General features: G+C 38.5%; 1 protein-coding gene across 2 annotated transcripts in view; it reads left to right on the forward strand.

The window, feature by feature from the left end:
- The window catches only part of LOC110050841 (molybdenum cofactor sulfurase-like), a 111,519-nt gene that overhangs the window by 47,861 nt on the left and 49,193 nt on the right, over positions 1-14,465 (forward strand). For both annotated transcript variants that reach the window (XR_016206054.1, XM_089284951.1), the window contains exon 5: positions 12,084-12,246. Coding sequence is in view for 1 of the 2 variants with exons in the window: in XM_089284951.1 (XP_089141077.1) it covers positions 12,084-12,246 (163 nt within the window). In the remaining variant the exon portion in view is untranslated. The remainder of the gene's footprint in view (positions 1-12,083; positions 12,247-14,465) is intronic.

A 14,465-nucleotide genomic window follows, 5' to 3' on the forward strand; every position in this document is an offset into this window, starting at 1 on the left:
TCGCTTGTTTCCAATTGTGCTCCTCCCTCCCTCCCCGTTGTTGTAAGTAGTATATAGGGGGTCAGACAAATACTGTTTCAAAGAGGAAGAAGTATTTCCTCATTTTACAGCCCCCTGGTTCAACCGAACCAAGCTTCTGAGGTTTGGACTTAAAGCTGGGGGCTGTAAAACGAGGAAATACTTCTTCCTCTGCAAAACGGTATTTGTCTGACCCCCTATATACTACTTACGGTCTTACTAACGTAGTGAAGGAAAGTAAAATATACGGTTGGACTAACGTACTGAAGGAAAGTAAAATATACAGTTATACTAACCTACTGAAGGAAAGTAAAATACACGGTCGTATTAACGTTCTGAAGGAAAGTAAAATATACAGTCGTACTAACGTACTGAAGGAAAGTAAGATATAGGGTTGTACTAACTTAGTGAAGGAAATTAAGTAAAATATGCAGTTGTACTGGCGTACTGATGGAAATTAAGTAAAATATACAGTTATTGTAACATATTGAAGGAAAGTTAGTAGTATCTTTGCCTTTTTCTTCAGAACGTTAGTACAACCATATGTTTGCCTTTCCTTCAGTACTAGCACGTTAGTACGAATGCATATTTTACTTTCCTTCAGTACATTAGGATGACTGTGTATTCTACTTTCCTTCAGAAAGTTAGTACAGCGAGTATTTTACTTTCCTTCAGTACATTAGTACTACCATTTATAATCCATCAATATTTTTGTTCGCATGTGATTGGTCTTAAAACCTGTCACACAACCAAATATTCCCCAGCTAAGAGTGGGAAATATCCGAGAATATTCCCAAATTTTGAAAATTAATCGTGATGCACAAAAGATTTGAGGGAAAATAAACACAATAGCCTCCATTTGGTGCAAAATATGCTTGCATATTTGTCCTTGGACATTATCTTTTCCTCGAAGCTCAGAGTTTTTCCTCGAGCTAGGCTCTCGGAAAACTGTTTGCTTCTAAGAACAGATAATGTCCATGGACGAATATCCGAGCATATTTTCACACCAAATGGAGGCAATTGTTCATATATTTTACTTTCCTTCAGAATGTTAGTATGACCGTGTATTTTTTTTCCCTTTAGTACGTTAATATGATCATATAATTTACTTTCCTTCAGAACGTTAGTACGATGTATAGTTTAATTTCCTTCAGTACATTAGTACTTCCGTATTGTATGGTTGTTAGTACGACCTTACAATTATTTGACTCTCCTTCAGAATGTTAGTATGACTGTTTTTTTTTACTTTCCTTCAGGATATTAGTACGACCATATATTTGCCTTTCCTTCAGTACTGTACAATTTACGTTCCTTTAGAATGTTAGTTCGACGTATATTTTGCTTTCCTTTTGTACGTTAGTACGATGGTATATTTTAGTTTCCTTCAGTACATTAGTAGGACCGTATATATTTTACTTTCCTGCAGTATGTCAGTAGCGTAGAAATGTGTGATGCTGGTAGAGCCGTAGAGCATGTGTGGTCATGGAGCCGTAGCGCCATAGAGCCCTAGAACCGTAGAAGCGTAGAACCATAGAGCTGTAGAGTTAATTATCTAGATATGTGTGATCATGGAGCCGTAGTACCGTAGAGCCAAAGAGTTCATTATCTAGATATGTTGGATCGTGGAGCCGTAGAGTGCTTTATGTAGAAATAATCATTTATAAACGACTTCAGGCGTGGGGCACTTCCACAACAGACCAAACCCTGTTGGTAACCATGGCAACATGCCACTGTTTTATATGTACATGCAAGAGGAGAAGTACAAAGTGATCAGGGGTAAGGCGTAGAGGTGTAGCGGTCTATGAAAACTTCTACAGCAGTATGAGGTTCATAAAATGAGCGCCAGTTGTATTATCCAATACACCACAGAAAAGAATATCCTGGGCCTGCTGCTTTTTATTGATTTTTTTAAAAAAACTTTTGATTCTCTTGAATGGTCCTTCATACTGACACGTTAAGATCCTATGGATTCGGTGCTTTGTTAATTAACTGGGTGTATTGTCATACTGAAAGCTGTATTCTCAATAATGGATGGGCAAGTAATTTTTTGGAGACTCAAAGAGGTGTTAGGCAAAGCTGCCTGCTCTCACCTTATTCATTCATTCTATTGGCAGAGGTGCTGGCCACAGCAATTAGGAAAAATGCCAATATAAAGGGAATCTCTGTAAATGATGTGGAAATTAACTCAGTATGCTGATGACACAACACTTATAATATATAGATTTAGCTAAGCCTAAAAGCAGAGCTTGTGATCACAATAATTGAAGGGGTGAGTGGAAAACCATGCTAAGTGATGATTTGGGTGAAAAAAAATTTTCGAGAAAGGGCTTGAATTTTTGCATGTGGTCTTCAATGTAATAGAAAAACGCGGCCCTGTATTTTTGTCGCTGGTTTTTGCTTCATTTTAGAGTTATAACGTATGCAAAAATACTTGGCTTTTCCTAGCCATGTCTTTAGGAGTTTATTTGTTTAACAACAAACAGGCAGACTGTTTATAGTGTCTGAAGTCAAAATCAAATCTCACAGCATATATAGAGCAGAAATCTGGGAACAGATTGTTTACATTGGTTATTGTGACGTGAACACAACACGTGAATTGATCGAGTGTCAAACGAAATACATCGAACAGAAAAGAGATGTGCCGCATTAGACCTCTGTCAACTAATACCTTAAGCATTGTTTTAAAGTACCTTGTATGCCTGCCTGGTAGTTGAGAGGCATCATAAAGTCTCAATAAACCCGTAAGTCATCAGCACCTTTTAAAGAATCAAAATGTGTTCTGAAACTTCAAAGGCAGCTGATATACCATAATGTGTTATCGGCATTCGAAGTCAGATCGAGTCAGGCAGCAAAGTCCAAGAGCAGTTCTTGCCCAAGAAAAATACCCTCTGGTGAGTCATGGCCCAGTTGCCAAGCATTGCTAGCGTCAAAGTTTGGATCAACTGCCATGTTTCCCGTGCACAAGGTGTAAAGACCCTTCCCGGCATGCATTGCGATCACGTTCTGCGGACGTTTCTCGAACTGGTAACTAGATTGTTTAAACATAATAATGGCCAACAAGTAGCGAGCGATTGTAACATAGACCTGTGATCCAGCTCAGGTTGCATTGATTTTATTTCAAATCGGCATGATTTGTAGTGTTTTGAGCTTCTGGGATCAGCGGACATGCAGATGTATGGAGACCCGTACGTTGCGCAGATGGGTTAATCTGTTAATCTGTCAGCCCTATTTATAGAGCATTTTCACGTGAACTCAACATCATTGAGCTTATGCGCTGCGTGAAATTGCCATTTTGCTGTTTTCTAAGTGAAACTAACATCCTTGCCGTCACGCGTTAAGGTGAAATCAACATTTTAATCTATTTAGACCTGAAATCAACATCATTGAGCTTATGCGCTGCGTGAAATTGACATTTTGCTGGTTTCTAAGGGGTGTCTACAAAACGAAGACCGAAGACCTAAGACCTAAGACCCAAAAATGAAGACTTGTTTTTTCACAGGCCTATCAAACCACAGACAGTCAAACCGGGTCAACGCTTTTCTTCAGACAACAACTGACGCGAAATTAATGGGGTCTTTGTTTTGTAGATAAGGCCAGCTCGAACTACAAAACGAAGACCCTCGCTAAAATGCTTTGTTCGTTGTCAGCTGACGTGGAATCAATGGAGTCTTTGTTTTGTAGATAAGACCGGCTTGAACTACAAAACGAAGACCCTCGCTTAAATGGTTTGTTCGTTGTCAGCTCACATGAAATCAATTAATGGGGTCTTCGTTTTGTAGATAAGGCCAGCTCGAACTGAAATGCTTTGTTCGTTGTCAGCTGACACGAAATCAATTAATGGGCTCTTCGTTTTGTAGATAAGGCCAGCTCGAACTACAAAACAAAGACCCTCGCATAAATGCTTTCTTCTTTGTCAGCTGACACGAAATCAATGGGTCTTCGTTTTGTAGATAAGACCGGCTCGAACTACAAAACGAAGACCCTCGCGTAAATGCTTTGTTCGTTGTCAGCTAACACGAAATCAATTAATGGGGTCTTCATTTTGTAGATAAGGCCAGCTCGAACTGAAATGCTTTGTTCGTTGTCAGCTGACGCGAAATGGGTTCTTGTATGATGTCGACAGCTTTTATTGGCTAATCCCCTGTAGACCCCACTTCTTAACAGTAATTTGAAAACAATAAAAAATAGAATAAAATAATGTTAACTTGCACACCTACGATATGGACGCAAAACCATTGCCGCCCCCAGTTTCAAAAGGAAGACCCTCTTTAAAATAAAGAAAATCAAATAGTGTTTTATTTGCAATTGGAGAAAAACATACAAACAGAGAGAATACAGGAGACCTCTTAAAATTGTCCATAGAACCCTGATTGTTGATGAAGAATGTTAATTTTAGCAGTGATAACAATGGGGTGACAGGCCTGCAGAACTCCCATCCACGTGTAATAGCCGGTTAGAGCTTCGCTCTAACGAGTATATCCTTTAGGGATCTGTCCCTTTTGTACGAGACAATAGGGGGATCTTTGAATATTTTTCTAAGCAATGGTTGTTGTTGAATTAAATGCCAGTTCTGCATAAGTATTTGCTTTAAGTTAGACACTGATGGGCGATATTGTGTGACAAAAGGCAAGATTTGCGTGTCTTGTTTACGTTTCTGTGGATGTCTCTACAACCATAGGACGTTCAAGGGGTTTGTAGTGTTCAAGGTTGTCTAACTGGATTTGTCCTTCGAGAATTTTATCTTCAGTGTTCAGGACAGCCATTTGCATTCCCTTGTCTGCCTTTTTAAGATTGATGTTGGGATCTTCTTGTAGCGTTTTCAACGCCTTTCGTTCTGTGTTAGGCAGATTGTCCTTAGGTTTTGTAAGTTGTACTTCAGCAAGTTAAACTTTGACCTCTTCTAAGTAACTTTCAAGAGCCACTGATTGTTGAACCGGTAGAATCCAGTTTGATTTAACGTGGAAAGGATGCGGTTCATTGTCTTCCCCATGGAAAATGTATTGTAAGCGCATTCTTCTATTGAAATGGTCGAAGTCCTTCAAAAGATGGTGCCTTATTTGTTTTTCATTTTCTTTTGGTGTGGGGATAAATTTGAGACCCTTAGCTAACAAGTTAGTTTGGTTGTTTGTGAGGTCTATGTTCGAGAGGTTCTTTATGTGTTTTTTGTTTGCCTCTGTTTGTGCATGTAAATGATCGGTTTGATCCTTTTTTCTGCGTTATTTTCACTTTTTGTTTCGTATTTGGGATGGCTTTTTCTTCCCATGTCCCCGTTTTATAATACAAGAGTCAGAGAGTAGACAGGTATAATCTCTCTTCTGTTTATTGTTGTCATCTAATAATGTTGACAATGACATGATTTCGGCTCTAAGTTCATCGATCCTTTTCGATACATTGGTTTTGTTTACAGTTTCTTTGGGTGCCAAGCGCATGAAAGCTGTTTTTTTGGTCACAATGCTCTTTTGTTTTTTGTTGGCCTGAACTCGTTTTCCTTGTTTTATGGCTATGCGGAGGCCTTCGATGTTTCGATTGTGAAACCTTATCAGCGCTTGTAAATAGTCTTGCTCAGCTTTTGAGCGAAGACGTTTAATGTCTCTCGAAGTCATCATCCGCTCTTATGCGGGCTCTGGCTTGGTATTGTAGCGACTTTGGGCAAGTCTTTCTTTCTGGGTGTTTCTTCAGAGATTTTAGTTCCAGTTCGTCGGGCTGATCGCGTTTACGTTTGCGGTGGCGGTTTTCTCGTATGGCTTCGCGTTCATCAGTGCGGGTAATTTCTTCTCCATCAGTTGATTCACTGTCAGATTTTTCTGCCTGGTTCGTTTTGACAGCCTGGTGGTTCACATTCATCTTTGTTGCTCTGTTGTTTTCATTCATATAACAGTCATTGCTTGTTTGAGCATGGTCAGCTAATAGACCCTCTGATGTTAGCAGGCTCATGGCCGTAAAAACTCAGGCAATACCGCGGTTTTGATCCTTCTGGTTCTCGTCAGTTGCCGATAAGGAGAGCAATAGAGGCCAATGCTCGGTATCACTCAGTTAATGGCGTGGTTTTTTCAGCTTTTATACTCAATAGAAGGATCGAAAATTCTAAACTTTTATTGGCTGATTTGTCACAAGTGCAGGGGATTAGCCGATAAAAACTGTCGACATTATACAAGAACCCATTTCGAGTCAGCTGACAATGAACAAAGCATTTACGCGAGGGTCTTCGTTTTGTAGTTTAAGCCGGTCTTATCTACAAAACGAAGGCCCCATCGATTTCGTGTCAGCTGACAAAGGAGAAAGCATTTAAGAGAGGGTCTTCGTTTTGTAGTTCGAACTGGCCTTATCTACAAAACGAAGACCCAATCAATTGATTTCGTGTCAGCTGACAACAAACAAAGCATTTAAGCAAGGGTCTTCGTTTTGTAGTTCAAGCCGGTCTTATCTACCAAACAAAGACCCCACTGACTCCACGTCAGATGACACAAAGAAAGCATTTAAGCGAGGGTCTTCGTTTTGTAGTTCAAGCTAGTCTTATCTACAAAACAAAGACCCTATTGATTCCACATCAGCTGACAACGAACAAAGCATTTAAGCAAGGGTCTTCGTTTTGTAGTTCAAGCCGGCCTTATCTTCAAAGTGAAGACCCCATTGATTCCACGTCAGCTGACAACGAACAAAGCGATTTAACGAGGGTCTTCGTTTTGTAGTTCGAGCTGGCCTTATCTACAAAACGAAGACCCCATTAATTTCGCGTCAGTTGTCTGAAGAAAAGCGTTGACCTGGTTTGACTGTCTGTGGTTTGATAGGCCTGTGAAAAAACAAGTCTTCGTTTTTGGGTCTTAGGTCTTAGGTCTTCGTTTTGTAGACACCCGGTTTCTAAGTGAAACCAACATCCTTGCTGTCAAGTGTTAACGTGAAATCAACATTTTAACCTATTTAGACCTGAAATCAACATCATTGAGCTTATGTGCTGCATGAAATTGACATTTTGCTGGTTTCTAAGTGAAACCAACCTCCTTGCCGTCACATGTTAACGTGAAATCAACATTTTAACCTATTTAGACCTGAAATCAACATTATTGAGCTTATGCGCTGCGTGAAATTGACATTTTGCTGGTTTCTAAGTGAAGCCAAGATCCTTGCCGTCACTTGTTAATGTGAAATCAACATTTTAACCTATTTAGACCTGAAATCAACATAATTGAGCTTATGCGCCGCGTGAAATTGACATTTTTCTGATTTCTAAGTGAAAACAACCTCCTCGCTGTCACGCGTTAACGTGAAAACAACATTTTAACCTGTTTAGACCTGAAATCAGCCCTATTTATAGAGCATTTTCACGTGAACTCAACATCATTGAGCTTATACGCTGCATGAAATTGACAATTTGCTGGTTTCTAAGTGCTGCTGTCATACATTAATGTGAAATCAACATATAAACCTATGTAGACCTGAAATCAACATCATTGAGCTCATACGCTGTGTGAAATTGACATTTTGCTGGTTTCTAAGTGAAATCAACCTCCTTGCCGTCATGCATTAACGTGAAATCAACATATAAACTTATTTAGACCTGAAATCAACATTTTTGAGCTTATAGGTTGCATGAAATTGACATTTTGCTGCTTTCTAAGTGTAATCACAGTCCTTGCGGTTGCGGCAGGCCAATCCTTTGTTATGATAAACCGAGGCGAGACTTCGACTTATAACAAAGGCTTGGCTTGGTTATTATAACAAAGGATCGGCTCTGTTTATCATAACAAAGGTCCGGCTTCGTTTATTTGAAGGCCTTGGCGGGAAAAGGGCGTTAGGTATTTTAATGAAAAGTGAACTTTGTCGAAAACACTCCAAATTTCGCATGCAGTTTTGTTTAGGTATGTTTAGCAATGTCCTGTAGTTTTTTCGCTAAGCTTTGTTTCGTTTTCGAGATATTGCGTATGCGAAAAAACCACTCAGTTTTCCTAGTGGCATCTTTATAAATGAAGCAAAAACCAGCGGGAAAAATACAGGACCATGTTTTTCTATTACATTGAAGGCCACATGCAAAAATTCAAGCCCTTTCACGAAAATTTTTTTTCACCCAAATGGTCACTTAGCATGGTTTTGCACTCACCCCTTCAATTAACCATAAAAGAAAAGAGAATTTTTTCCCCTGGATCACAAACTCAAAATATGATCAATTTTTAGCATGGGATTGTTCAACGTGTGATTTCACTATTTTTTCTAGTAACATTTTAACAAACAATACCTAATGATTGTAGAAATTACATATGCAATGTATCAGGGACTTTCCAAAAGACGATTGTGCAAGGCATATGTCAGAAGAAAAGTCAACAATGCGTCAGGGTTTCATTTGTATATGTAATCGCATGCGCCCAAGGATTAAGGATTAAGGATTAATTTCACCCGTATTTTCAAAGTTTCACAAAATTACCCAAGTCTCGAAGCGAGGAGGGGCAATTTGGAAAACTTTGAAAATACAAGTGAAATTAATCCATAATTGCCCGAGGGCTCTTGGGATTACTTGTGTATCACATAAAGGGCAAAATTCTGTCAAAGGAAAACTTTCAAGGTCTTGCCGCTGTTTTTTACATTGATAAGGTGACCAGTGATACTAATAAGGCAACCTGGAGCAAAACAAATAAATTAACTTTCAATTTGGCAGCCATAAAGTTCTGTAACTCTGTGCTTCGTGAGACACCAGCTGTCCCCACTCAATTTTTTTCAGGCTGCGAATCAGTACATTTTTGGATGGGAAAATCCTTTTGCTTTTCCACCAAAAGACTGTGCTTGGCCGCATGTCGATTTTCTTTCAAGTTATAATGATAAGAGGACTGAGTGGAGTCCAATTCAGTCTGTAATCATACAAGTGATTAACAAAATCGGATGACCGCGAAGCGGGAGTCCGATTTGTTAATCACAAGTATGATTACAGACCGAATTGGACGACACGATGTCCTGTTACCAATTAATCAAAACTATGACAAAATTCGAGAAACGAACAAACCATCAATTGATTGCTGAACGATTAAACGTCGTTATGAATGCTAAAAAACAGCAGTTTACTCAACAAAGTGCACTGCAACAGCGTGCGCAAAATGACGCGTACTGTCCAGTTACAAGCATGACGTGTACACTGTCCAATTAATGCTCAAATTGGGCTGCTGATAGCCAATCACGTTTGAGAATTTTGTTATAGTTTTGATTAAAGATGAAATAACCGTGTTTAGATCAAACTCAGAAGTCTTGCATTTCTGAAATTCCTTTTCAAAATCCGTTTGAAGTGGGAAACCAATTTAATGCAGGCATGCTTAGCCAATCATCAAGTAATCATGCCCTCTTGATTACCAGAAGTGCCCTTGTGATTAAGCAAAAATGCCCTCTGTCCAAGCCAATCAGCATTCGGTAATTTTGCCCCGTATGTGATAATGCTTGAAATAACTTAGGTCTGGCCCTATTTCTGTCACACAATGCTAGGGAATCCTCATCATCCTCATCTAATCCACTTTGTCCTATGGGGGGCACAGGGTGTCTACTACTGCTTCCATTTCTGACAGTCTTGAGCCACTCTTTTGGCCTTGCATGAACTCATGTTGATCTCCCTCATACCTTTCTGGATGCTTCTGCGCCACCTAATTCTGGCACACTACATGTATGACTGATCCTCTCACCTAGCCCTAGTGTTACTTCCTTCGGACATGATCTAGTGATTGAACAAAATCTACCTCCTCCTGCTCTACCTGTGCTGGCATGGTGGTGGTGGTGGTAGCAACCATTGAACATTTTTGTAACCTTAAGAAAATCCACTGATTTGGGGTTTGTTCCTTCCACCTTCACCAGGGCCCCATACCCTTGACAGACCACATCACCATGTTGGGGATGGGGTTTGTGTAATCAGGGGAGACAGAACATGGGTAGATGTTTCCTTTCACTAATGGGATTTGGTACCGGCCTGTAGTTTAGCCGGCAGGTTGATGCTATTGTATTTAATTTTGCTTAATATTGAACAAAATTTGCTCTAGTCTGACCTGGCCCAAACTCACATTTTTAATGTCTTCAAGGAAATGGAACATATGGGTCAACTGAAGTATACTGATACCTAAGGCTAGCAGGAGGTATAGGCCCTTTCATAAATGGCTGCCAATTAGAAATACTTTTATAACATAAAAGGTAACCTTACTACCGGTAATCTAATTTTTAGTGCAGAGTGCACTATTGGGATGGTTTAGGGGACTGCTGTTTGCTAAGTCACTAACTCAAATAACACAATAAGGTGTAAACTTTAATATTCGTTTGATTAATTAATTTCAATTAAGCGATTAGCCTTGCAGAAAGGGGGCCCAGGTGGGGTAGGTACCCGTGTGCACTACCTGAAATGTGTTATATTTACATTGCTGTCATTGAAAACACGACAAAACTACATATATGTTTTCGCAAATCTCTTGCTATCCTTGTGGTGAAAACACATGCACAGATTAGTTAGCGTCAGTATTGACTATATATAATTTAGGGGAAAGATACATTTCATACTGAATTACACACAAACATTGAGTTCTTTTCCTTGTGGTAGAACACAACATGTAAGACGCATGCGTTCTAGTGTTGTTAATGTGGTAAACTCCATTCTCAAGTTCAGATCCACTCGTTTTTTTAAATTTTTTGAGTGATACCACACTCTTGTCTTGACCGGGGATAGCAGATATATTTCGGGTAACATCAGTGCTCCCTTTTTTAGGGGAAAGAATGCTACGGTGACTACGTATCTTCTAGAATCACCCCTGGCTTGTTTCAAGAAATTTTATCTGCTGTTTTGTAACTCTTGTGTGTTTGCCAGGGTTCAAATAAAGAATGGAAACATATTGCTTTTCCTTAGCAGCTTGTTTGTTTCCTCTTCCATTAGAGAAAGCCAAAAGTTCATATTCAGCGGAAACTTTCCCGCATTAGTTATATGTAAAACTAGTAAATTTGTGGCAAAAGAAACTTTGCAATTATTGCTGCAGACTCTGAAACTGCCAATTAATTTCCATCAGTCACTGATGTAGGATATAATTTCGGTCAAGTAATGATCTCTACCTTCAATACTTCTTGTTGAAACGCTCTTCAGTTGTATTAATCAATAGCGTGTATTAGTTTGACATAGTTTTATTGTTAGGACTAAAGGTGGCAACAGAATAAGAATGCACTATTCTGTGACTCAATGTGACTATTTGATAATTAGATTAGTTCTTGTTTATCAGTGAAATGAAAATTTGCATTTTGAATAACATAAAATCACTCCTGTTTGATTTTTTACCAGGTAATTAACTTTATTTGATTTATCTCCAGCAGGGAGTTAAAAATAATACAGATCTTTTGAGGAAACAAGGGTATCATGTTGCATACATGCACCTTGGCGAGGAAAACAAAATTATCAAGTTGTAAACGTTGGATTGAAAAGTAAAATTGTTACATTTGCTAATTCTACGTATTGTTGAATTTAAAACGAATGAAACTCAATGTAAAACACCACAATAAAATTTAAAACTGTCTTGATAAATGGTAATTGTAATCTACTAGTTATTTTTGGGCCTTGAAATAAAGTACAAACATGAAGCACACACTGCTAATATTATATCTCATCAAGTTTTTGTCTGCTCACATTCTGCAAAGTGGAAAAGGCTTAGTTGACTACCAAGGGAGAGAATGGCAGGGAGGAGGACCTGTGTGACTACTGTATCAGAACCGTAAATTACACTCTGCACTATCTGAGATTGTCTCACTAGTAATGTTTTTAATTCAAAAGAATTAATACTCTCAAACGAGGTTAGTGAAGCTAATTTAATTGCAGAGAAAGGAATTTTAAATTGGCAGCCATTCATTAAAAAGGATCTATTATGTGACCCCAGACCTGAAAAGCCAATAACCTTTTAGCATTTTTGGCTTGCCTTTACAAGAGTCTGTTATAGGATCAAAATTACAGTTTTTTACGTTTTTATTTAGGAAGTTCTATATAGTGAGACAGGAATGTTCTCTGATCTCTGCGTCTGCCACCTGTGAGAGGGATGGTCAAGTCAGTAACCATGGATTGCTTCATTATGTTTCAGGTTAATGAGTGGGAGGTTGGTCACAGAGGATTTCTTTATGATCGTCAGTGGATGATTGTAACTGATCTTGGAGTATGCTTGACTCAGAAGAGAGAACCACGCTTGTGTCTAATAAAACCCTCAGTGGATCTTTTCAGTAAAATTCTTTCAATCACAGCACCAGGTTATAGAATTTTTAACTATATATTTTGTTATTAACAAACATTAAACAGAGGGCGCTTTCCATTCACCCAAAAATTCCCGTGTGAATTTCCAGAAATTTTCTGTTGCAAATGGAGCAGAATTTTCTGGTTGACTGCATAGAGTGGAAAGCGATAACTCACACTTTTGTTTGCTTCAAATGTTTCAATAACTTCAAGGTTTTAATTGCAAATATAGAAGCACACAACTCTGATAAGTTGACATGGTGACATTTTAAGGCCCATAGCGGCAGGGACCTTAAACAAACCACAACGGCAGCGAAAACGTTGCAAAACAAAGGGTTTAATGAATAACTTTGCATGCGTTATAAGTCTGTGTACATTTCTTAGCCAACCTATGCAAAACAAACACGTACACCACGGAGGCATTATTTTTATTGGTATTTATCAACAGACAAGTGGCAAGTAAAATACAATCTACTGATCCATTTTCGAGTACATGTCGCCGTCATCTTTATCTGGGATGATCGTAGTGATAGCAGTCAAAAGAACAAGCGCTGAAGAGAAAATTGCGAATTTACATAATTTCCGAAAAAGAGGACAACCTCGTGAGGTATACCCAAATATTCGAAAATATTTCTGGGAAATTTCCATTCTAATTGATTTTCATTCTGGAATTTCTGGAGTTTTCGGCTGAATGGTTTGCTTTTTGGAAATTGCACAATTTCCGGATATTCTGGAACTTTCCCCACAAAATTTCCTTACTTTTTGTCCCCGTTTCGAAAATTTAAGAATTTTCGGTTAAATGGAAAGCGCCCAGAGGTTCCGGTAGTTATGTTACTTCTTTGTTATTGATTACAAAGGTATATATTTGTTTCCAAAAACCCTTTCCATCTGTGTGGTACTATTCTTCCTAGAACAAAGCAAATTTCTCCTAACACATGCGCAGAAGTAACAGTCTACATCAATGTTGACTATGTACTGGTGCAAGGTACATTTACAAACAGGATCATACAGGAATGTGTGTTTTTCCTTGTAGTAGAACACAACATGCAGGATGCATGTATTCTAGCATTGTTAGTGTAATACACTCCTCTTTTGTCCCAAGGGCCACACATTTTTGAGTTTTTTTTTTTTTTTTGTTAAAAAAAATACGTCTTAGTCAGCATGTCAGGGGTATGTATTGAATGGGTTTTGAGTGGACGGGCGATGCATGTGTCTCAGACCAAACAGATTGAAGCTTCTATGAACAACCAATCCAATTGCCGCTTGCAACAGTTCTGATATGCTGATACTTGCTGATGCCAGCGTAACCCTGCTTTGGCAAAGTGGTGGAGAAACTATTATCATTTGGCGTTGTTTCACAGGGGATTGTGATGACAGGAATTGAAAATATGAAGTTATGTAATTTTTTGGAGAAAAGGTGTTTTCGAATGAGGATTTATACTGTGGAAATAACGACAGAAATCACTGAAACCAGCAAAAACATTACCTTGAGGTGCAACTAGCCAGTGCTGGCTCATTTTTGCAAAGTGGTGCTTCCAACAGTCCGTGTATGGTGATACTGACAAATCAAAGGTTTCTCTGCATTCTCACTGACTCGTTTTGCATTGTTTTATGGTGGATTATGATCAAGGGAACTGAAACTATGATCCAATATTTTTTTGGAGGAAAGGTGTTTTCAAATATGGGTTTTATACTGTGGAAATATGAACAGAAATCTTGAAATCAGTAAAAATGTCACCTTAAGGCAGAATGAACAAGCCCTGTTTTCGTGTTTTGGAAGCTAAGTTTTGGATGAAGAGTAAGTGGGCACTTTTCTGTCGATAGCAATCAAAGTACATTTTTTACCACTTTATGTATATAAATATAATTTGCATGTATTTTCCTCAGTTTCTCCGATGTTCAATGTTAAATTGTGCTAAGTCTTGCAGTTGAAGTTTTTGTTTATGATGAATTGAAGCTAAATAATGCTTTTTGCAAGCGGTCATAATGTAAGCTTATTTGTTACCGCTTTGTTTACAATTTTTTTTAGTTTCTACACTGTCTAATCTTAAACTCTGAGAAGTCTCAGAGTGGTACAAAAGTTTTGAACTTACGAATATTAGACCACTGAGTCTTAAATGTTTTTGTTTCAAGCAAGTGTAGCAAGCTCATTTATTTTTAGAGTTTTATTAAAGAACCAATCAAATTGTCAGTCAGAAAATTGGATGGTATGTTGTTAAAACAGATTGCACGATTA

The sequence above is a fragment of the Orbicella faveolata genome, unplaced genomic scaffold (assembly GCF_042242905.1).
Source record: "Orbicella faveolata isolate gen_17 unplaced genomic scaffold, um_ofav_v1 contig_13, whole genome shotgun sequence".
In the NCBI taxonomy this organism is placed as follows: Eukaryota; Metazoa; Cnidaria; class Anthozoa; order Scleractinia; family Merulinidae; genus Orbicella; species Orbicella faveolata.